This window comes from Ursus arctos, unplaced genomic scaffold (genome assembly GCF_023065955.2).
Source record: "Ursus arctos isolate Adak ecotype North America unplaced genomic scaffold, UrsArc2.0 scaffold_25, whole genome shotgun sequence".
Lineage (NCBI taxonomy): Eukaryota > Metazoa > Chordata > Mammalia > Carnivora > Ursidae > Ursus > Ursus arctos.
Window position 1 is genome coordinate 2,527,732 of NW_026622930.1, and position 23,532 is coordinate 2,551,263.

The 23,532-nt window shown below is 56.4% G+C and overlaps 1 protein-coding gene and 1 non-coding gene across 2 annotated transcripts; both read left to right on the forward strand.

Annotated features, from left to right (window-relative positions):
- The first annotated feature begins 1,529 nt into the window (after nucleotides 1-1,529).
- On the forward strand, nucleotides 1,530-18,500 carry LOC130544845 (uncharacterized). The gene is made up of 10 exons (XM_057318743.1): nucleotides 1,530-1,551; nucleotides 6,038-6,599; nucleotides 7,089-7,212; nucleotides 11,868-12,157; nucleotides 13,163-13,295; nucleotides 14,810-14,923; nucleotides 15,145-15,300; nucleotides 15,735-15,859; nucleotides 16,416-16,517; nucleotides 17,368-18,500. The coding sequence occupies exons 1-9, from the start codon at nucleotides 1,530-1,532 to the stop codon at nucleotides 16,495-16,497; spliced, it is 1,608 nt and encodes a 535-aa protein (XP_057174726.1). The 3' UTR covers nucleotides 16,498-16,517; nucleotides 17,368-18,500.
- LOC113267446 (U6 spliceosomal RNA) lies at nucleotides 2,131-2,237 on the forward strand. The gene has a single exon (XR_003320793.2). It is a non-coding gene; the product is annotated as a U6 spliceosomal RNA (small nuclear RNA).
- Nucleotides 18,501-23,532: the final 5,032 nt, after the last annotated feature.

The window sequence follows — 23,532 nt, forward strand, 5'->3', positions numbered from 1 at the left end:
GAGCACTGAGGAATTAGGTAGTTGGGGAGGTGGGATGGGCCAAAACGTGTTTAGGACTTCAAGGTCCCCTCATAATTGTGACCGAGTCTTGGGCAACAGGAAAGCAGCTGGGTAGGGTGAGTAGACCAGATCTGCATTTGAATGCCAAGACCAGGGCTGGCAGGGGGGCCAGAGAGTTCGTGCAGGAGGACGCTCTTGCTGTCGCAGGACGCAGGACGCTTGGATGGGGCAGCGGCGGGAACAGAGGCAAGGAAGCGAATTTCATACGCTTTGGGAGGGAGGACTTTGTATCAAAGGCTGGAATCAGCGGGGCTGGGGGCTGGGCGGGTTATCTCTGTCCAGCTAGATGGGAGTGTGTTTCTGTCTTTGACGGCGCCCTCATCTCTAGGATTCCCCGAGCACTTGTTTTGTTTTTGATTGGCCTCCACTTTTTCTGTCCCCAAAACCTGTATTCTGTGGGCCAGGGAGCCGTTGTAGAATTTGCTGCTTGCTAAAAATATTTATTTCAGCTATATAATCAGTTGCTGGTAAGTATTCAAAGATGTGTTTGGGATTCCACTGAGCGTATCTTCAAGTGAACTCAAGAGAAAATTCCGTTTATTTTCCAACAGAAAATGGTTGAGTATGGGGCGCCTGGGTGGCACAGCGGTTAAGCGTCTGCCTTCGGCTCAGGGCATGATCCCGGTGTTCTGGGATCGAGCCCCACATCAGGCTCTTCTGCTATGAGCCTGCTTCTTCCTGTCCCGCTCCCCCTGCTTGTGTTCCCTCTCTCGCTGGCTGTCTCTATCTCTGTCGAATAAATAAATAAAATCTTAAAAAAAAAATTAAAGAAAATGGTTGAGTAGATCACGGTTTGTCCTCACAAGGGATCAAGGATGCAGCCAGAGCAGGGAATGAGGACTATATGCGTGGCCACAAGCAGTGCGACGGTGTATGGTCGTGGCTGGCAGAGTCGTGGTGAAGGTGTACAGATGTTCCCACCCCGATCCTCCGGGACATGTGAATATGGGACGTGGAGAAAGGGACAGTGCAGATGTGATTAAGAGTGTCCCACTGGCATCACGTGAGTCCTTCGCGGTGGGCAGGTTTTCCCAGGTGTGGTCAGAGGGAGAGAGCTGATGACCGGTCAGAGATGCGACCTTGCCGGCTTTTATGACAAGGCCTCTACGTGTGTGGTAATTTGTTACAGAAGCGACAGGACACTACTACGGGCTGCGTGGGGTCCAGGTAGGAGACCCCCAGCATGTCCTGGGAGATCTCTGGCTAGTGGCTAAGAACTGCCATCTGGGTCGAAGTAGGTCCAAGTTTCCACGTTGGATGCGTAAGGCAGAGCCGGCCTGTCAGGTCAGAGCACAGAGGGGGCACCGTTCGGTCACGGCAGCTGGAAAGCAGGTTCTCCGGAGGAGAAAGGTGCCACCATATCCCCACTTCCCACCACAGTGGCCGGAAGCCGCTCCAGGGTCTGGGTGATGCGGCTGGCGGCGCTGTTCCGCGAGGCCTCCTGGGAGGTGAGCAGCAGCTTCTCGAGCATGCCGACCACCAGCCTGGGCAGTGAGCGCTTCCAAGGAGAGAAGCTTTCCAGAACCACAGCAGTGATCACGCCGTTGTCAGCGAAAAAGAAACCACAGCTAGAGACTGAAAGCAGGGACTTGCACACTTACACATCTGTGTTCACAGGAGCCTAAAGACGCAAGCAATCCGAGCGTCCATCGACACATGAGTGGCTAAACAGAGGAGGGGTCTGTGCACACGATGGAGAATTACTCAGCCTTAAAAAGGAAGGAAACTCTGCTACAACACAGATAAAGCTTGAGGCCGTGGTGCCAGTCACACAAGGACAAATACTGCACGATTCCACTCCTGTGAGGTCCCTAGAGGGGTCAGAAAGCAGGGTGGCAGATGCCAGGGGCTGGGGCAGGGGGGAACAGGGTTTCCTGTTAATGGGGACAGTTTTTGTTTGCAATGACCAAAAAGTTCTGGAGATGGATGGTGGTGACGACTGCTCAACTTAGTTAATGGGTACTACTCCACAGCACTGAACGCCACACTTACAGACCATTAGAGCGGTAGCTTCCGTGTGTGTGTGTGTGTGTGTGTGTGTGTGTGTGTTTCAGTATAATAAAAAAAAGAGTTCTCACTTCAGCAGCATATATGCTAACAGTAGACCGATACTGAGAGGATTAGCACGGCCCCTGCATGACAATGACACACAAATTCGTGAAGCATTTAAAAAAAGAAGATTTATTTATTTATTTGGGGGAGAGAGCACAAGCAGGAGGAGGGGCAGGCTGCCAGAGGGAAAGGGAGAAGCAGACTTTCTGCTGAGTGGGGAGCCCAAAATGGGGCTTCCTCCCAGGACCCTGAGATCATGACCTGAGCCGAAGGCAGACACTCACCTGACTGTACCACCCAGGCACCCCAACACCCATATTTTTAGACACAGAGGAAATTTCTCTGACAGTCACCAGCTTCCTCCCATTTATTTCTATTGTTTGGTGAAGATAGATAAAACCCCATGACTTGCAAGCCTGCGAGAGGGTGTCTGTGGGACCAGGCTGCTGTCGGGCACACAGGCAGAGCAATGGACTGGGTGAAAAGAAAGGGCCGCTGGGGCGAGAAGAAACCCAGGCTGGAGGGCAAAGAAGCAGGGAGCGAACACCAGCAAATGCTGCCCAGTGAGGCTCAGGGGCACAGGAGGCAACAGCCCAAAGGCCACCCTCCGAAGCCAAAAAGGAGGATTGTGGGGCTTCTGGGCGCATTGCACAGAAATAAAAGACCTCAAGATGCCGTTCATCTGACAGAAATTTCCAAAGGTATGGGTCTAGTCGTATATATTTCTTTTAAAGATTTATTTATTTGAGAGAGAGTGAGTGAATGCGCGAGAGAGCATGAGCAGGGGGGAAGGGCAGAGGCAGAGGGAGAAGCAGGCTTCCCGCTGAGCAGGGAGCCTATGTGGGACTTCATCCCAGGACCCTGGGATCATGGCCTGAGCTGAAGGCAGACGCTTCACCAACTGAGCCCCCCAGGCGCCCCTGGGTCTCACCTTTATATCCGGCATAAGCCTTTGTCTCGTTCCTTCCTTTTTTTGCACACGTATGTATCCTTTCGTTCAATATTTACTGCACATGCCTGCCTCCTGGATGTCTCTCTGGGCGCCTGGAGGGAACCAGGCACAGTGAGAAGATGCCTCCTTCCCATGCCTGGGGGACCCCACATGGTGAGTGGGGCTGGCTCGCTGACCACCACCACGCACCACGCGGCGGGCTGTCACGGGGCTGGGGCGGGCTGCTGAGCCCACGGGGCTCTGACACCATGCGGGGGAGCAAGGGAAGGACCAAAGCAGAGTGAACCAGCCCGTAGTCATCACACCTGTGAGATGCACCTCACCATTTCAAAGCTGATGAAACCTTTGCCCAGGGACCCACGGCAGGTGAGAAGGTCACGGTTCAAATCCAGGCCGGCAGGGCTGGCTGCTACTTGTGCCCCAGGGTCTAGGGCTGTAGGAGCGAGAGGAGAGGGGCCTGGGGCGGGGAAGGAGTGTGTGTGGAGGGTCTGTGTATGAGCCTTATTTGTGTCCCCGTGACCCAGCATGAATCCGTGCCCAGGAAAGCTTGCTGCATGACCCTGAGTGGAGAAGCAGGGCTGGGGCCGGCTGGTGATTAAGGCTCTGGTCCATAATGGGTTTGCGGGACGAGCTGGCACCTTTATAATCCAGGGAATGTTTTCCTAAAGAGAAAATGCTTCAGACTTTCCCTGAGGTCAGTGGGAAGTTGCAGAATTGCCATGGGAGTGTGGGGTCATGGGGGGGGGGATGGGGTGTCACCAGCTGCCTTTCTGTCTCTGGCATCTGGATGGTGACTGGCATCATCACCCAAGAGGGGACAAGTGTTTATCAGCTGATTCACGGGTGATGGGATCTTGGAGGGTCTCTCGTATCCTCACTAGCCTTGTGCCTGGTGACCTTGGGGTAGCCTGGCCAGGACAGTCACTTTTCAGGTGCATTTCACTTTTTCTCTCAGGCCAGCTGTTGCTGGCCCCACGTGTTGCTGGCCTGTCATGGCGGGAGATGGTCAGGTGGCCGAGAGCAGCCAAGCTGGGCATAGCTCGATGGGCCTGCATGGGGCATGTGTGGGTGCAACAGTGGACCCCTCATGTCTGCCTTTGCCTGCCTGACCCATCCCCCCCAGTATCTTTGCTAAAGAAATGGTACCAACGCTGCCATGTTTGTACGGAACCCAGGAGACCTCAGGACTCTGTAAGGGCAGTTCTTCTGGTTTGGGGTAGGGGGATGATGGCCCCCTACCCAGAAAAGAGCCAGGTTGGTGCAGGATACGCAGGAGCTCCATGTTGGAGGGAGAGGGGCAAGCACGCTCTAGAGCAGTGCTGCCCTGGGGAAATAGAGCTGGAGCTGTTTCCAGGAGTCACTGTAAAGATATAAGAAGAAATAGGTGAAATTAATTTTAGTAATACGTTTTATTTAGCCCAATGCAGCTGACGTATTTCAACATGTTTCAACATTCCATCAATATTAGAATTAAGATATTACACATTCTTTTTTTTTTTTTTCCCTGCTAAGTCTTTGAAATCTGGCGTGTGGTCTACCCTGACAGCACAGCTTGGTTTTGACATTTCAAGGGCTCAGTGGCCACGTGTGACTTGGGGATGCCGTGCTGGACGGTGCAGCTCTGGGAGGAGGGGGTGTGACCCCTGAGCAGCCCTGCATTTGGTAAAAACCTGCGGCTACAGCTCCTAGTCTCAAGTCTGATCTAATTAATTACTATCAACAAGGAGCTACCGATGAGAAGTGAGTGGATAGGGACGCTTCACCCTCAAAATAGTTACATGCCATGGAAAGCTGTCCTGTTTTGGTTCAAAATAGTTTCCATTCCATACTCCACTCCTCCTCAATTCTTTGTATTATTATAAGTTCAGCTGCTTTCACTGAGAGACCCAACGAACTAGTGGCTTAAGATAAAGCAGGATAAAATTTGCTTCTCTCATGGAAGATTTGAGTAGGTGGTTCGGAGCTCCTCAGTACTCAGAGACCCAGACCTCTCCATTGTACTCCTCCACTATCCTCCACGTGGGGTTCCTGTCTCATGGCTCAGGATGGCTGCCCAGGTCCTGGCATCACATGTACATTCCAGCTGTCAGGAGGAATAGGAAAGGGAAGGACATGCATTTGCCCTTGACAACAGAAAGACACTTTGAGCCCCAACTTTAAATATAAATGCCCTCTCATTTTGAAATTTCCAGGAGAAGTTAAAGTTCAAAAATGCCCTTTCAAGTTGAAGTCCAGAAGAATTGGTGTCCAAGTGTTCAAGTGCTTTGGACAAGCCTGCCCAATTCCTCTTTCAGTTTTGAGTCTCACTGGAGCCTGCCTCCTGCAGTTACAGGCTGGACAGTCCTGCTGAGGCTCCTCTGGGATCCAAAGCAGAATCCTTCCCTTCCCATCTCTCCCTCTGGGCACAGCGGGAGGTCCGGGACCAGCACCATTAGCACCTCCTGGGAGCGTGTCAGAAATGCACATTGTAACCGGGGGCTGGAATGAGCCCTCCAGGTGGTCCTGATGTGCGTTCTTTCTGAGACCACTTGCTGGAACATCTTCCACTAACTCTGCTGGGCCTCCCTCTCCTTGCCTCCGGTGGGGAAAGTACCTTTCCTGTCTCCGTGTGTGGTGAGCAAACCCACAGCTGATGAAGTCACGGACCGTGCATAGCCCTGGGAACTTCCAGGCTCACGGGAAGAAACTGCTGGGGGTAACGTTTTTCTGCTCCAAGGTGACACAGTGGAAGAAAGCCTGCTGGTCTTCTGCAGTCATTGTAACAAACCTGTGGCTTCTGATCCTGAGTGGCCACAAGGAACTTCATTCCCAAAGGCTCTTGAGACATTCCCCTGGTGTTCTTGCTGGTTCCCCTGATGGATGAGCTCCGTACAGCTCAGCCCATCTCCACCCTACTCCAGGCGCCCCCCCCCCCCAGTTCTCCAGGTCTTCCAAGCCCCCCATGGAGCCATCCTTCGGGTTCCTTTCTTCCAGGCTTCTCCGAGTTGGTCCAGGAGGGGCAGTTCCTGGAAGCCTACCAGAGCATCTCGGCGCTGGCGGAGGAAGGGCAGGGCTGCAGCCCCCGGTACGAGGTTTTGGCCCAGAGCATGTGGCAGGTTGTTCAGCAGGCTCTGGAGGGCACTGGGCCCAGCCAGGAGCTGGAGCGGAAGCTCCAGGCCGTGCTGGCCACTGTGGACTGGACACAGGACAAGGACCAGAGCTGGGAGGCCGGCGCCCTCCAGGACGGCCCGGTTGCCACCTGGGCCGGTCAGCTGCAGAAGCTGCTGAGAAGCGACGCTGAGGCCCGAGTGCCCACCCTGGGCCCCAAGGACGCACTGGACCCATACCTGGAGAAACTAGACAAGGCTGTGAGACGTGGCCTGGGGTCCCCGCGGGCACGCCTGTTGGGGACACGCCTCTGGGAGGACTACAGCATGTACTTCCAGGAGGCTCTTCTCAGCCGCCTCTTCGAGCTCACGGACTCCTGCGGCACCAGTCTGAAAAGCCGTCAGGTTCTGTACACCTGGGGCAAGATGAACTTGTTCAGGCAGCCGGGGTGAGTCTTCCTGCGGGAGCTTGGGGTGCTGGGCGAGGCCACTGCCCTGGGCGAGGGCCCTCAGGCAGGCTGTGTCAACAGAGAGCCTTTGGAGGGGCCACCTGGGCAGGACTGGTGGTTGGAAAAGTGTGGACGCAGCTGGCCTTGGGGACAGCGTGTGCACACGCGTGTGTTAGTGTGTGCCAGCGTGTCTGTTGTGTAGCATGTGTATGGGTGGGTTAGCACGTTAGGGTGTGTGTGTGTGTGTGTGTGTGTGACCACTGAGACTTGTCTACACCCATGGACCTCATGCCCCCGTTTCTCAACCCCGGCTGCCCTCTCCAGTCACTGGGCCTTGTGCAGGGGTGGGGGGCGGGCAGCACAGGCTGGGGAGGGGGCAAGGCCCAGCCTGGGGTCCACTGCCCTTAGCACCGAGCTGTCCTCCACACCCCAGCCCCTCTCCCCAGCCCCAGCTCAGCTCTTTGCCCCTCATGGCTCCTTCCAACCCAGCAGGGAGACACTCGTGAAAGCACCTCCCACCTCCCAGGAGCCCACGGTCTGGCACCTCTTGGACCCCGTGATGTTTGTTACCTGGATGTCCAAAATGCAGAAGGAGCTGGTGGGGCTGATCCAGGTAAATGGATCCAGGAGTAACCGTCACCCAGAGACCTCCTTGTCCTGCGTCTGGGGCACAGCGGGCGGGGAGCTGGGCCAGGGTGGGCCCCCTGGTGGTGGGGCTGCGGGGGTGCTGGGGCTGCAGGGGTGGTGGGGCTGCGGGGGTGGTGGTGTATTGGTTCTGGCCCTTGAGCGCCGTCACATGGGACATAACAGTGGCCGTCACTCTGCGGTGAGAGGAGCTTGTCTAGCGGGCCTGTAGGGAGAGCACCAGACCGGAGGATGCTGCCTTGACAAGTAAGGGTGGTCTGGCTTCTTGCATACTGGTGGCCACAGCGCAGGGCAGGCCCGGTGAGCCTCAGGCGGAAAGCCAGCTGCCCTGGGCGGGGGGGGTACACGCAGTTAATGCACCGCAGACAAGGTGAGGACTCAAGGGGACATCACGGTCTTTTCTTTTTCTTTTTTTTTTTTTAAGATTTTATTTATTTATTTGCCAGAGAGAGAGACAGCCAGCGAGAGAGGGAACACAAGCAGGGGGAGTGGGAGAGGAAGAAGCAGGCTCATAGCGGAGGAGCCTGATGTGGGGCTCGATCCCATAACACCGGGATCACGCCCTGAGCCGAAGGCAGACGCTTAACCGCTGTGCCACCCAGGCGCCCCGGGACATCACAGTCTTGTACTGTGATCATTTTTAACGAACGTGATTTCGGTACCAGCGTTGCTGGTCTTGGCACAGACACATCAAGAAAGATGTTCTGGATACAGGGAAGCCTTCTGCCTTTCTTAGCTAACAGACTGAGAAACTAAGCTTTATGACAGTGTGCCAAAGAATTGGTATCGATTTAGCTGGAGTTTTCCAGTAACTGGTATATAAATGCCTGGCCTTTTCCTTGGCTGCAAACTCAGGGCTTTGTCTCGCTGAAGCACCTGGTTTTGAGGCCCCCTGTCCTTCCTGGTTCTCCCCGAAACTGTGGAGTTGCAATCTGGGCTGAATGAAGGAAGACAGGGCTTACTTAGCACGCCTGCTCTTCCCCACCCACCTGTCAATGACTGTGCTGTGTGCCAAGTGGTCCATTCAGATAGGCAGCCGGAACTAACGTGACATGTAGCCCTCCTTCTGTGTCTTACTGCGGTGATGCCGGCAAGAGGCTTAGCGGGAGTGGTGCCCATTCCATCCCCAGCACCCGTGCGAAGCAAGGGCTCGCATCAGCTGGATGTGGGGTCAGGATCCTCTCCTGGCCCAGGTGGCCAGACACAGCTCCCTGCTGTTTGGTGGACGAGGGCAGGGCATGACAGGGATGGGGTAAGCGTGGTAAAGTACTGACTGCTGAGTCGGTGGAGAAAATTAGCTTGTAGGCTGTCCCCTTCCCCAAATAAGAAGCCCTCGGCCTGCCCAGGGAACCCAGTAAACAGGCTTCTAGAAGGAGGTGCCTGGGCTAGGAGTGAGACCTGTGTGGGAGCAGAGGAAGCCAGCCTGAGGCCCACCCCCCCAGACCGCATGGCGCTGGCTGTGCTGCAACCTGGGGCGAGGAGGGCAGCTTCCCCTGGGAATCTGCCAGAGACAGCCTTTGTCATTGCCTTTGGTCGGGCCCAAGAGGTCACACTTAGGTTTTTGGCTAGGATCTGGTCCCAAATACCCCGGGTCTCCCTGGTGCCCCCTGGTCCCCAGCAGTCCATGGCCCCCATGTCCCCCAGGCCATGGGTCTCTGGGCGTCCCTCTCAGGTCTCGCCCACGGAAGGGCTCTGGCTGCCCAAGAGTGGTAGCTGCCCATCACCCCCAGGTGAATGAGTGGGCGGGACAGGGGAGAGGACCTGCCAGGAACGAGGAGGGTGCTTCACAGACACCCATGATGGCCGGAAGGCTGGAGGCCATGAAAGAGGGGGTTTACTTGGAACTGGGTCCCTCAGGGGTGGGGGATTTCAGGCCACTGCTCGACTGTCCCTGGGCTGGCTCTGGTACTCACCCTTTCTCCCATCCTCAGTCGGGGCTGGACCCGGTGTGCCCCAGAGAGGAGCATGGGGATAGAAATTGCTTTTACTGTTTTCTGGGCAGGAAGAGTTGGAAAAGTGTCTGGAAAGAGTCCTGATCCATGATCGGGAAAAGTGGGCCCAGTCTCCCCACCCAACGTTTCTCGAAATCTTCCAGGTATGCACCTGTCCGCACCTTCCCAGCCCACCACTCAGGGTCCCTGACCCCTTCCTGAGCACCTGGCCTGGTGCCACCCGGGAGTGGCCTGGAAGGACTGTGGTCTGGGGGGACTATGGCTGACGGGTGGTGGGGTGCGTATGCAACAAGGACAGGTGGCCCAGTGGAGGGCGGGGCTTCAGGCATCGAAGCGTCAGTGTCTGAGGACGACGGGCAGAGGCAAGTGGGGCCCCAGTGCAGGGCTGAGGGCATATCTTCTGGGGAGAGGCCTCTTCCTGGAATGTCTTCACTCACGAGCCTGCTCGGGCCTCAGGTAGGACCTGCACAGAGACCGGTGTCTGAGGACGCCTCGGGGAGAGGGTCAAGCAGCCCATCGGGGTGAAGGATGTTTGGCCCAGGAGGAGGCGAGGCCACCAGCGCGTGTGGTGGTGGGGGGGCTTTTTTCTTTTAAAGAGGATCTGGTGCTGGGGGGTTCTATTGCTTCTCTTGACTGCTCAGGGTTGGAGGGAGAAAAGGAGGTGATGTTAAGCATCCTCATGCCTTTATGCCAAACAACACTGTTCAGAGTGTCAGGTGGGGAGTTGGTGGCTTCAGGTGGGGCTGGGGCAGCCTCCGGGCCAAACAGGAGAAGCCTAGCCATGTGTGAAGATGAGGGTGTTGTTCAGGCTGGCTGATGGCAGGATACAGTGGAGGTTCAAGGGAGAGGGCCTGGCAAGACTGGGGGGGTAGGGAGGGGTAGTGAGGACCTGGTGGGAGGCATCTGCTCTGTGCCATCTGCGGAGTGGTGCAGTTGTGGCGGTGGCCGGTGCACGCCAGCCCTTCCTGCAAGGACAGCCGTGTCAGGCACGAAGTTGGGGGGGGGACACATTCTCCTGGGGTCCACTGGCTGTATGACTGGTCCCTGGGTCCCCCTGAGAGCGCACTTGCTTTGACTGACAGCTGCTGGAAAAAAATGCAGAACAACCCATGGGACCTTCTGTCACCAGCCAGGTGCGAAAGATGGTTCTGGAAACATTTTCAAGGTTTCTGGAAAGGCAAGTGAAAAGGTGGTCCTTGCCCAGAGAAGGAGGCATGGGTGGCTGGGTCCACCGAACCCCAGTTAGAGTGCTGACCAAGCTTCCAACCACTGGCCACCAGGTGCTTGGCCAGTTCCCAAAGCAGGGGAACATTCTAGCGTTGGCCTTTGGTGCTCCCAGTCTGGCCGGCTTCACCTCCCGCCTTGGCTCTGGAAATGTCCCATGGCGGCACCGTCTGATACGGTGGCATCGTCTGACATGGCGGCTCTGGCCTCATGTGGCTGTCGAGCTAGTTCCACGGAGGGACCACAGTTAAATTTTATTTAATTGTAATTCACTGACCGTTAAACACCGCATGGGGCTGTGGCTCCCGTCCTGGACAGCAGGAGTGGGATTAGGGGGAAGCCTAGGAGGGGAGTCATGAACATGCAGGGTCGAATTTGGTCCTTATTTAAAATTCCATGTTTTGCTCATGATGGATGTTTTGGACTGACTTTAATTTTTTTTTAAAGATTTTATTTATTTATTTATTTGACAGAGATAGAGACAGCCAGCGAGAGAGGGAACACAAGCAGGGGGAGTGGGAGAGGAAGAAGCAGGCTCATAGCGGAGGAGCCTGATGTGGGGCTCGATCCCATAACGCCGGGATCACGCCCTGAGCCGAAGGCAGACGCTTAACCGCTGTGCCACCCAGGCGCCCCGACTGATTTTAATTTTTAAAAATATTTCATTAAAATATTATCTCAGTTACGGATCCTGGCCAGGGACCTGGTAGACTGCCTGCCTCCCTGTTTCCTCTGCTTTTCACCGCCGGACCTGAGCCACAAATCCAGCTCTGCCCCAGCCTCAGGGTTTGGGTGGGGACCTGGCCTCTTTCCCGCTAGGCTGGGGTGGGGGTCAGCATTGTGGGCTCCTCCTGTTTCAGAGGAAGCACTGTGTAGACCACATCGCTAGGCTCGTCTCTCTGGGGCCTTCAGAGTATCTGTGTTCACCTGGGACGGGCTCCCTTACAGGCGGACATGAAGTACGTTATTTAAGAGAGACCAGACATGTGGATTTTTCGGTGAAATCAGCCAGACTTTAAATGTTTAGAAAATGTGGACGGGCCTCCAGGTTGATCAGCGTTCTTGGGACAGGTGAGGGCACTCCTTTTTTCCCCGTCTTTGGGGAGCAGTGTGTTGTCCCTGACCCTCTCCCTGCTCTCTGCTCTGGGGCAGCCTCAGGGGCCCAGCCCAGGCGTGGGGTGCCAGCCTCCCCTTCCTGAGAGCTCGGCACCCCCAGGCCTCACCCTGACTCTCTGGGAGGGGGGGCCAGCCCAGCTCCAGGAGCTCGCCTCCCTTCCCTCCTCTTCCTTCACTGCCGGGAAGGCGGGCGGGCCTCTCAAATACAGCATTCCCTGCAGTTCCCAAGTCCACTGGAAAAAACCACTCCCATCCTGTTCTGGAAGCATCTACCACAAATGGTCACCGAGAGCATTACATGAAAAGGTCCTTAGGAAGCATCTGGCTGTAGGGCCTGGCGCACAGCCCGCCCAAGGAAATCCTCCCTGCCTTGCCAACATCTCGGTCGCTGTCACGCACATCAGTGATTCTGCGAGGAAGCGGCAGTGAAGTGGGAGGGAGCAAGTCCTCAGGGCCTGGCTGGGTGGGGCCCGCCCGCGGGGTGGGCCGCTGGGAGGGGCTCATCTCCAGCCTCCACTGCAGGTACCAGGCGGAGGCTGTCCACCTCCTCCAGCAGAATGCCTCGGCCGCTGCCAGGGCCTTGCCCGAGGTGCACGTGCTGGCCAACTGCTGCATCCTCAGGTGTGTCGGGCGCGGCCGGGTGTGGGCGAGGTCAGAGGGTGTGTCGGGGCGCGGCGGGTGTGGGCGGGGCCAGAGGGTGTGTCGGGGTGCGGCCGGGTGTGGGCGGGGCCAGAGGGTGTGTCGGGGCGCGGCGGGTGTGGGCGGGGCCAGAGGGTGTGTCGGGGTGCGGCCGGGTGTGGGCGGGGCCAGAGGGTGTGTCGGGCGCGGCGGGTGTGGGCGGGGCCAGAGGGTGTGTCGGGGCGCGGCGGGTGTGGGCGGGGCCAGAGGGTGTGTCGCGGTGCGGCCAGGTGTGGGCGGGGCCAGAGGGTGTGTCGGGGCGCGGCGGGTGTGGGCGGGGCCAGAGGGTGTGTCGGGGCGTGGCCGGGTGTGGGCGAGGTCAGAGGGTGTGTCGGGGTGCGGCGGGTGTGGGCGGGGCCAGAGGGTGTGTCGGGGTGTGGCCGGGTGTGGGCGGGGCCAGAGGGTGTGTCGGGGTGCGGCCGGGTTGGGCGAGGTCAGAGGGTGTGTCGGGGCGCGGCTGGGTGTGGGCGGGGCCAGAGGGTGTGTCGGGGCGCGGCCGGGTGTGGGCGGGGCCAGAGGGTGTGTCGGGGCGCGGCCGGGTGTGGGCGGGGCCAGAGGGTGTGTCGGGGTGCGGCCGGGTGTGGGCGGGGCCAGTGGGAGCAGGCTGGCTAGGCCGCAGGTCCATGGGGACCACCTGTGAGGAAAGCGGGTCTGACACCCCCATGTGTGTACAGAATGGCACCATTTCATAGGGAAACACCAAGCGCCAAGAGCACTGGCTGCCTCTGGGAGAGGAGTTTTCCACTGTACCTTTCGCATTTTAAGCCACGTGGTTACAACAGTCCCTAAACACAGTCAGAAAAAACAGGATGGGATAGACAGCAACAGCAGCAGAAATGGGGGAGCGTCCGGGGGTGCACAGGGTGGCACCCGCGTGGCTGGTGTGCAGCCTGGGGCTGTGGCAGGCTCTGGGCCAGGACCCATGGACCCCTTTGGTTGCCCCACCAGGAAAACGTGGCAGGAGCTGAGCCAGCAACATGTTCCGTGTGCAGACCTGGGCCTGGCTGTGCAAGGCACGATCCAGCACATTGAGGACCACAGCCGGGACAACCTCCTGCCTCGAGTCAGGGCCTTGTGCCAGGTGATGGCACCCCCTGCCCTGGCCCTGGTGTGAGGGTCTTTCCTGCTCCCAGGAAACCTAGACAGGAGATGCTTGCCTGTGTCTCCCTGGACTTGTGCCCAGCCCAGCAGAGCCTTTGCTAGGGTGACAGGGCAAGGCACTGGTCAGGTGCTGATGTTCTTGGTCAGGCCTCCAGCCTTTTCCATGCCTTTGTCTGGAGCAGAAGGGTGGGGCCACCTTCCTGCATGGACTGAGGGAGGGGCCCTGTCCCTGTGGGTGGGCTGGGTGGGGCTTGGCCTCTCTGCCCCTTCTGAGGCCTGGCTCCCTCCTCACTGAGGGCACCTCCCTTTGTCCCCTCCCCTTTCTCCACCTGTGAAACTGCTCTCCTGCCAGGCCGGCTGAGGCCTGACCCCCTGCCCCCCATCCTGGCTCTAACCCCAGTGTGTCCCCAGGCAGGTGAAGTCCCCTCACTGTGTCCCTGTGGGCCTGCCCATCTTTGTCTCCTGAGCTGTGGCTGCCACACACACCGGAGGATGAGGTCCCTGAGGATACTCAGGGGCTGGTCCCAGAGTTGAAGTCTTGAGAGGGCAAGGTGGCCTCCCAGGATGTGGAAACCACAGGAGGGCATTTCCTGTTCAAATCTGGGGTTCAGGGCCCTGTCCTCATGGGGCTTTCTGGGTAGGAGATGGGGGGTGGTGCTGGGCGGGTCCCCATTCCTGCCACTCTATCCAGTGATTCATTTCCCACTGTGGGGACCGGCTCCTGAGACAATGGCCATTGGATTTTGCAGAGATCTGAGCACCTGGGAAGACCCAGAGATGTCATGCCCTCCCAGGATGGCCTACATACTGCCTTGTCTCACCCTGGGCTGTGGCAGACATTACTAATCAACCCCAGCATTCTGTTCTGCTCTGGTCTGTGTGGAGCCGCAGGGCCCTTCTCTACACAGAGCTCCAGGCTGCCACCGCTCGCGGATCGGACTTGGCACCGTGTTTTACGGATGATGCTCAGGAGGCTGCTTCGTGTAGAGGGGGCGCTGGAGGGCTGGGTCGTAGTGGGCGTGGGACTTGCTCAGGTCCCCTGGCTAAACACCGCATGGGCTGGCCTTGCCCCTCTGCCTGTCCCCTCTGGCGTCCACTGAGAACTGAGCAGGCCCTTGTCTCATGTCTTGGGAGTCCGATCCGGAGGGAGAAAGCATCAAGGTCTGGTGCCAGGCCACGGTCCTGTGGGCACCAAGGGGGAAGGGGAGAGACCCAGGAGGCCTTGGGAGGGCTCCAGGGAGGAGGTCAAGTCAAGGGCTATGGTTTGAATCCAGAGTGCTTCCAGGAGTCCACAGGAGGAAGGTGGACAGAGCTTTGGGACAGACAGCGGATGAGCCTCTGTCTCCCTCAGCGTGGGCCCTTCTGGTCCAGGACTGTGCGCCCAGTGGGGAGGGGTGGGGGCCGCAAGGCTGGAGGAGACTAGGCAAGGCTGGGAGGGAGCACAGCCAGCTGGGTGCCTCGGGCCTCCGTGATGTCTGACCCTCCTGTCCTCAGAGTCTGCTAAGGGGCCACTTTGGGAAGAAGGACAAGGATCTGGTTGGAGCTCTGCAGTCCCTGTGGCAGGGCCTGGAGGGCTGCCCCAACATGCACTCTACTCCCGCGTACAAGGTAGGAGGCCGACTGACTTGCCAACAACTTGAGGCAGGCACCCCTGAAACCCGGCGGCTGGGGGTTCCATCTGCCTGGTGGTGGGGACAGGCCCCCGACAGGCCGGTGTGAGAGGAGTCTGCGTAGCAGCCTGCCACCCCCGTCCCCGAGGGCCAGCCGGACCAGGTCCTGGGACAGCTTTCACTCAGGCCTCTCCATCTCTTTGTCTTTTGGGGGAGCAGAGAATCATGCGAAGTTTGCACACGGTGGTCTTTGGGGAGTATGTCCAGGCCCTGGCCACCCACCTCAGGACTCTGGAGCCTGGGACGTGGGAGGGCCTCGGGGTTCAGGTGGAGACAGACACCAGGAAGTTGCACGACATCTTCACGAAGCACGGGGTGAGCCGTGGCCGCTCGGGTAGGCTGAGTGCTGGGGGGCTTTATTCTCCCTTTCCAGTTCTTGCCTCTCCTGGCCCCCTGCCTGGGCTATGTGTGCTCTCCTCACTCAAACCACAATCAGACCTGACAGCACTGGGCCTTGAATCCCGCACACAAGGCTGGGGCCACCTGCTTTCATGGCAAAGGCTGAGGTGGGGGCAGGGATGTTGCAAGCTGGGGGGAGGCAGCCCCCGCCCCCCCAGGCCAGGACAGCCTGTGGGAGCTCAGGAGGTAACATCAGCAGGACCAGGAAGCTCTGACCAGCAGTGACGGCCCTGGGGCCTGAAGGGTAGACCCGGGGTGTGGGCCTGCAGGTGGGTGAGGAAAATGGGTCCTCCCGAGAGAGGAGGCTGGGTACACAGGGCCTTGGCTCACCCACCAGCTGCTTTCTGCAGGACCTCGGCTTGACCAACCCACAGGAGTCCATCATGGGGATCTTCCAGTCCCGTGAGAACAAGAGCAGGGAGACTGTGGATGACTGGCTGGCCTCCTTCAGGGACAGATTCCCAGGTTATGTGAGGTATGAGGGAGAATAAAGGGCAGGGGGTGGGTAGAGAGGGGGAGGAGGAGCCTGCGGAGGTGGGGTAGCCAGGGGCCTTGGTGGGGGCAAGGCTGTGCTAAAGGCACAGGTCCTGAGGGTTAGTCGCTGCCAGGCACTGGGAGCCCTAGGCTGGAGTCTCACGGCTCTGTGACCCCCATTCCCAGATAGGGAAATTGGGGCCAGAGAGTAAGGGTCTTGGCACGGACTTGCCCAGAGTCCTCAGCAAAACACTGCAGGCAATGCAAGACCGTCACCCACCTGGGGTCTTAAGGGAGCCTGGTCTCCCTGCCCCCTGCTTCCAGGCTTCACTGGGCAGGACCCTCAGAGCGCTTCTGTCCTGACCTGTTCCCAGAATTCCCAGGGCTCCCTGGTAGGGTGCCTCAGAGTCCCCAGAGGGAAGGGTGGGTGGGGACTTGGGCAATCTGCTAGTGTCCCAACTGTCCTGGAAGACACTGCTCTAGGTTTCAGTCGTGCACACTCCTGGTTGCACAGACCAGGAGCTCACGGGTGCACAGAAGCTCTCCCCACTCCCCAGCATTCAGGACCAGCCATGCAGCTCTGTGGACCTGGACAAGGAGATTGAGGTCAAGGGAAGCTACTGCCGCTGCTGCTGCTGACACCCCCAGCTCTGGACAAGGTGACCACGGGTGCAAAGCTCCAGAGCACTCCTCCAGGGGAGGCGATGGGGGAGGGTCCCGCCCTGGGCAGGGTGGGGAGCCAGGTCAAGGGGCACAGTGGAGCAGGGTCCAGCTGCTTTCGGTAGACAAGGCGTCACCTTGTGCTCTAGGCCAGCAGTTCTCAGGAGCTGGTCTCAGGACCCCTTTACTCTGAGCAATTACTGAACTAAAGAAGTATAGCTAATGTGATTATACTGAAGAGCTACCGCATTAGAAATTAAGACCAAGAAATATTTAGTAATTCATTTATTTGTTAAAATTAGTAATTCATTAAAACAGAAAATTACTATTTATTAAATAACTATAAACAAAGTAAATGATAAAATGTATTATTTATATGTGACTAAATAGATTTGGAAATAAATTAGTATCTATATAAAAATAATACTAATTTAGAAATATTAATTTATTTAAAAAAAACAAACCCATAACATGTTAAAATTATGGCAAATAATGATTTTTAAATGAAAAGTATTTTCTGAAATAATAACAACAAACTTAACAGTATGGGTGTCATTGGTTTATATTTTTGCAAATATCTTTGTCCGGCTTACCAGGAGGCAGGTGGACCCTTGTGTCACTACTTGCATTCCATGTGTTATGACAGGCTCTGAAGTATGCAAGGGAGGTCCAGCCTCTCATATTCTAGTTACTGTTGGGGAAGGGGAGGGTATTTTGATGCCTCTTTTCAGTATCTGTTCTTCTTGGATACCAGACCCAAACTGGACAGGTGGTAGTTTATTAAAGATTAGAACATGGATTCTGAAACGTGCTTGATGAATTTTATGACATTTACATGCTCTGTTGCAGTAAAATCCATTGGTCTTGCACTTTGAATGGCTCCTCTACCCGTACGTGAATTTGTGACATCGAGTGTGTGTCACCTGGCAGATACCAGTTCACAGAGTGATGCGGATCCTGGTGTCGGCACGTCTTATCCTACCTTATCCAGAAAGCACCGCTGTTAACACCGCCATCAGCTTCACCAGGAGAGTTTGTAGCTGGTGGGAATCCCAGGCTCACAGCAGAAGGCACAAGTTTTCCAAAATCCTGATTTTTGCTTGAGGGCTTAAATTTTTATCATTGCCAACAAATATTGCCTGTTGTTTACTTGGAAGCGGCCAGCTTACATCACTCATTCTCAAGAAAATGCCATCAACAACCGAATAGGCTGTCCATTGGTCATTCTTTCAAGTAAAAGTGGTGCAGGGACGCCTGGGTGGCTCAGTCGGTGAAGCGTCTGCCTTCGGCTCAGGTCATGATCCCGGGGTCCTGGGATCGAGTCCCGAGTCGGGTTCCCTGCTCAGTGCAGAGTCTGCTGCTCCCCCTGCTCATGCTCTTCCCCCCCAATAAATAAAATCTTAAAAAAGGAAGCAGTGTTCCATAGAACCAGTGGCTAGTTCAGCTTGTAACTCGGTCAGATGCCCAGGTGCTTTTGCTCAGGGCAGCCACGTCTTTCACCGCGCACAAGGGCGAGCTATGAACTGGGCTTTCCTTCATGCACAATATTAAACATGTGTGTACTCAGGGTTGAGATTTAATAAAAGTAACTTTGTACCCTTTTATCAGCACATTTTAAAGTGAAACTGGATTTTTTTTCTGTGAGTGCATGATGGTGAGGAGGACTAGAATTTGCTGTCGCTGCCTTGGCGCGGGCCGAGGTTCCAGCAGCTTTATCCACTGCGGCTTTTGGGCCATGGGTGTAAATGTCCGCCCAGCGAAAAGGGCAACAATGCTTTAGTATAATGAAAAGAGTTTTGACCTCACAGGTCTCCTGAAGGATCTCAGGGCCCTAGGATTCCAGGGAACATATTTTGAGGTCCGCTGGTCTAGCTACACTGGCTGTCCCTCTGCCTGTGTGTCTGCTGGAGGTTGACCTACCTGTAATCGTTGATATTTGATCATTTCCCCCCAATAAAAATGACAAATTCATATGCTTCAGATTGTCTCTATATCTTTGCATGTTCTGTTCCACCGCCCTGGAGGGCCCTTCCCATCTGTTGAAATTCTCCTCCTTCCAGATCTGGCTCCTACACCCCCAAGTCTGTTGCTCACATTCTCCCCTGGAATGCACATCACAGTCTCCCTTCGGCCAAGAGCTGTCTCGTCTGCTCATTGACAAATGTCTTGATGGCAGAGGACCAGCCATGTCTGCCTTTGTCCCCACGGGCTCTGGCAGCACCCTGGCTGCCCTGGATGGAGGTGGAAGCAAACTCTAGCTTCAGGGAGCCTTGGGCTCTGGAAGTTGTGTGACTCTGACATCCACCAGCAAAGGATCTGGGTGCCCACTTCGCAAATGGTGGCCTGATACCCAGGAGGAAGCCAATCCTTGTCAAGTCTGGACTCTTCTATCAGAAGGAGTCCCTGGGGCATTTACCCCGGAACCCAGCCACCAAGCAATAAGGCAGGCCCAGCCTTGTGGGAGGCCACGTGCCACTGTTCCAGCCAGTAACCCTCCTGAGGATGCAGCCAACAGCTGGTCCGAGCCCTGAACCTCAGGATTCCCATGGCCTGAGCCATAGGATGTAGCATCAGAATTATTATTTTTAAAGATTTTGTTTATTTATTAGAGAGTGAGCGAGCAAGAGAGAACACAAGTGGGGGCGGGGGGCAGGGGGCAGAGGGAGAAGTAGACTCCCTGCTGAGCAGGGAGGCCGACATGGGGCTCCATCCTTGGACTCCAGGATCATGACCTGAGCCGAAGGCAGACGCCTAACCGACTGAGCCACCCAGGTGCGCTGTAGTGTCAGAATTAAAGGCTAACACGGCCTGTTGGTGTCTGTCCCACTGGAGACTTGCCTGGTGGGGAAGCCCACACGGTTATCGTCAGCACAGAGGGACAGTCTTCCCAGAGTCACCTTGGTCACCCACGCCTCCCCGGGGGGACGGACGCTTGCGGCCGCCTCTGGGCCGCGTGCACTTGCGGCCGTGAACAGGCCTCCACTTCATTTGAGTCAGAAGCGGTCAAGTCGTTTCTCCTTTTCCTTCCATTTGAACTCCTCGACGTCATTCTTTCTGGGAAATAGAAGAGTAGCTCCTGTACGTCTGGGTTTAGGATGGGCTGTGACCGGACCTGTTGAGCAGTGCAAACGCTGTCGCAGCGCCTCCCCCAGGCCCGGACACACAGCACCCCTGCGGAGCGCAGCAGAAGCGGCAGCGGTGTCTGTATTCCCTCTGTCCCTGGAGGTGTTGAAGAGTTTCCAAATCTACGTTTCCAGGTGGAAGTGTCTTCTTGTGTTCAGATTTTGTTTTTAAGACCTGGTCTTATTGCGGGGTATCATACCATGCTGCTTGTCCGGTCTCTGCTCCTTGGGACTGGTTCAGCCTGCAGCCCTGATCACCCCCGGCCCGGCCTCCAAAAGCTTGTGCACAGCCTGGTCCTTCCTTAGGGCCGACACACTTTTCGGCCTGGAGTCCAAAGGGAGGGTCTCATGGTCCTCATGTCTGAAGAAAGAAGTGGCTTGTTCGTTCCCTCCTCTCTGTCCTCTGGCCTCCACCTGCTGGAGAGGATGGCCAGGCGGCCTTCTTCCCGAGCTTCTATCCCGGGGGGTCTCAGCCCCTCCTCTTCCTCTCCCACACCCCACGAGCACCCTTCTCTCTGTGTCCCGGGGATTGTTTCTGAGCTGGCAGGACCATGGCTGGCAGGGATCAGGGAGCCCCGGGATGCTTGGCCGAGGTCTGTGTGCTGCAGAGCCCTAGGGACAGCCAAGGGACCGGCCACACCTTCCATCCCAGGGCTGGACCACGAGGAGAGGGCCCTGGGCACGGCGCCAGGTGGGGAGGGTCACTGCCTGTGGATTTTCCATCCCAATCACATGCTATAAGCAAGCAATCCAAAAACAAACAAAAGAAGAAACGCAAGCCATACATTGTATTTAAAACCATCCCGGACGGATGCTGGGCAGCTGCAAACACGGATCCTCTCCTGAGCAAAGCGCCTTCCTTCTGGGTGTCAAATCACTCCTACAAACAATTTCTGAAGGACAATGAGCTCTGCGCAAAAGTAAGCAAGCACACAAGGACAGGGGAACCATGAGGGAGACCCAGCAGGACCAGCGGACAGCAGACAGGCCTGCAAAGACCGGCTCCCAGTCACACTGTGGATCAGACACGGACTACGGAGCGGGTACAGATTGTGCCTGAAGAAATAAAACACAAGCTTGAAAATATCTGCAGGGGCTGACGCGGACTCCCTGCACGGGGGTTAGTGAGGGTCCTCTGGGACCTGTTGGGGAACACAGCCACCACGAAATAACCCCATTCTCACACTCTCTCTTCCCTGAGCCTCCTGTATGATGCCAAGAGAGTTCCTGCCTCTCTGCCTCGTTCATAGCAGCCACTGATGCGGCCGAGCTTCCAGAAATGCGTTAGGACCAGTCTCGGGTGCCCTTGCCAGGACTCCGGTCACACGGGGTCACAAGAGGCTGCTCCTAGGTCAATGAATGCCCCTTACCCTCTGGACACTCCGCCCCAGTCCCTGGCCCGACCCCCAGGTCCCTTCCCAGCTGGCTTTCCCTGGTGTCTGTGGGCGAACAGGTATTTCCCGGACGCAGCAACTCCTTCCCCGCATAAGCTAGTCCCCTCGAGTGCAGACCCTATGCCCCGCTTGGGCGTGCCTGGTCATGACCCTGGTTGTTGGTCTGAAGGCATGAGGGTTGGTGAGGTGGGCGGCAGACCCCCCAGGTGAGGGGAGGCTGCTCTCTCTCCCGAGGCCACCCTCAACAAGCAGTCAAGGAGACTCAGCTGGCAAGAAGCCTCGTTTCCCTGGAACATTCCACATGCGAATTCCGAGGGCTCCCAATGGGGTGAGCCCTAGTGGCCATGGTGGGCCCCACTCAGCAGTGTACTTTGAGTGGCTGCTGGACGTCGGGCTAGGATCTGATCTTACGGGTGGCCGAGCTGAACATGGGACAGGTCTTTTATAACAAAGACGGGGCTCTGACAGGAACAGAGCAACTTTCAGATGTGGCTGAGAATCTGCAAGGCCACATTCCTGTGAGACCTCTGAGCCTGCGGGAGCAAGGCTCCCCCTCCCCTGAGAGTCCGCAGAGCTTCCCCCGAGGCAGGTGCCTCACACCACGTTGCTGGTGTCTGGCTCCAGGTCTGTCCCTGCCAGGCCTCCCTGCGTCCAGCTGATAAACAGGGGGCACTGAAGAGAGCCCAGCAGGGAAATGCAGGCTCTGCTCTGGGAGGGTGGGGTGCGTGGGGATCGCTTCTTCACCAGCGCTCCAGCGGACGCATGCACCTGGCTGAAGTCTGCCATCTGGCTGAGAAGGGGCCAGCAGATGCCGGCAGGGGAGGGGGTGGAGGGGACGGTGGTGAGATGGATAGACACGAGCGAGTGGGGATTGGTCTAGCTCTCTCTGTGGCTCAGTTTCGCTTCATGTAGTTTGAAGCTCTTACAGATGCATAAATATTGAGGTTTGCTATGTTCCCTTGATAAACAGACCCCTTTACTCTTTTTTATCTCCGATAATAATCCTTTCTCTGGGGGCGCCTGTGTGGTGCCGTGGGTTAAGTGTTCAACTCTTGGTTTCAGCTCAGGTCACGGTCTCAGGGTGGTGAGATCGAGCCCCACGTGGCCTTGGGCTCCGTGCTCAGCTGGGAGACTACTTGGAATTCTTTCCCCCTCTGCTTCTCCCCACCCCACCCTCGAGCTCTCTCTCTAAAATAAATAAAATCTTTAAAAAAATGATCCTTTCTCTGAAATCTATTTTATCTGATGTTATTAGAGGCACATAACTTTTCTTTGATTTGACATGGCACTTTTCCCATCCTCTTTTTTTTTTTTTTTAAGATTTTATTTATTTATGTGACAGAGAGACAGCCAGCGAGAGAGGGAACACAGCAGGGGGAGTGGGAGAAGAAGAAGCAGGCTCCCAGCGGAGGAGCCCGATGTGGGGCTCGATCCCGGAACGCCGGGATCACGCCCTGAGCAGGGATCACGCCCTGAGCGGAAGGCAGACGCTTAACGACTGCGCTACCCAGGCGCCCCCCCATCCTCTTGCTTTTAAGCTATTTTGTCTTCATATTTAAAGTGGGTTTCTTATATGGAGCATACAGCAGGATCTACATTTTTTTTTTACCAAATCTAACAATTTTTACCATTTCATAGGGGAGTTTAGACCATTTGCACTTATGTGGTTATATCCTTTTCTCCTCTTTCATCTGCTCCATTCATTGTTGTAACTGGTGGCTTGTTCTTATTGTTATGGGTTCTGTTTTCCTATTTGTTGATGGTCTGATACTGGGAATTCAAATGATATAAGTTTACCTTTATGGTATTAAATATTTTTATAATCTATAAATATTCCTTTTTTTTTTATTAAGATTTATTTATTTGACAGAGCAAGAATGAAAGAGAGCACAAGCAGGGGGAGTGCCAGGCAGAGGGAGAAGCAGGCTCCCACTGAGCAAGGAGCCCAATGCAGAGCTCCATCCCAGGGCCCTGGGATCATGACCTGAGCCGAAGGCAGAAGCTTCCCCGACTGAGTCACCCAGGCGCCCCTATTCTATCAGTGTTCTTGCTCTTTGTTCTGGGATGCAGTTAAGTTACTCGGTGGGATCCAACCAGCATTTGGTCTAGGCTTAGTTTCCCCCGACCCTGTGCATCGACCACTAGGACAGGACACAGAAGGTGAGCACGTGCCAGCAAGCCACTGCCACGAACGGCCCCAGCAGCACCCTCAGAGGAGCTCACGCTGGGACAAGCGAAGAGCCAACCACAGGAGAGTGCACAGCTGTCGGCCCCACTTGGACACGGAACACGATTCCGCAGCACACGGAAGGAACGAGCTACACCCGCACATTCTGAGAGATCCCCACACGGAGGGTGACACCGCGGGCGTCCCTGTGGATGACGCCGACGACAGCGGAGACCAGTTCTGCTTCAAGAAGAAAGCGCGGTGCTTCCCCCTGCGCAGGGCGGGGGAGGGGAGACGACGAGGGCTGCGGGGGTACTGACACGGGGGTGTT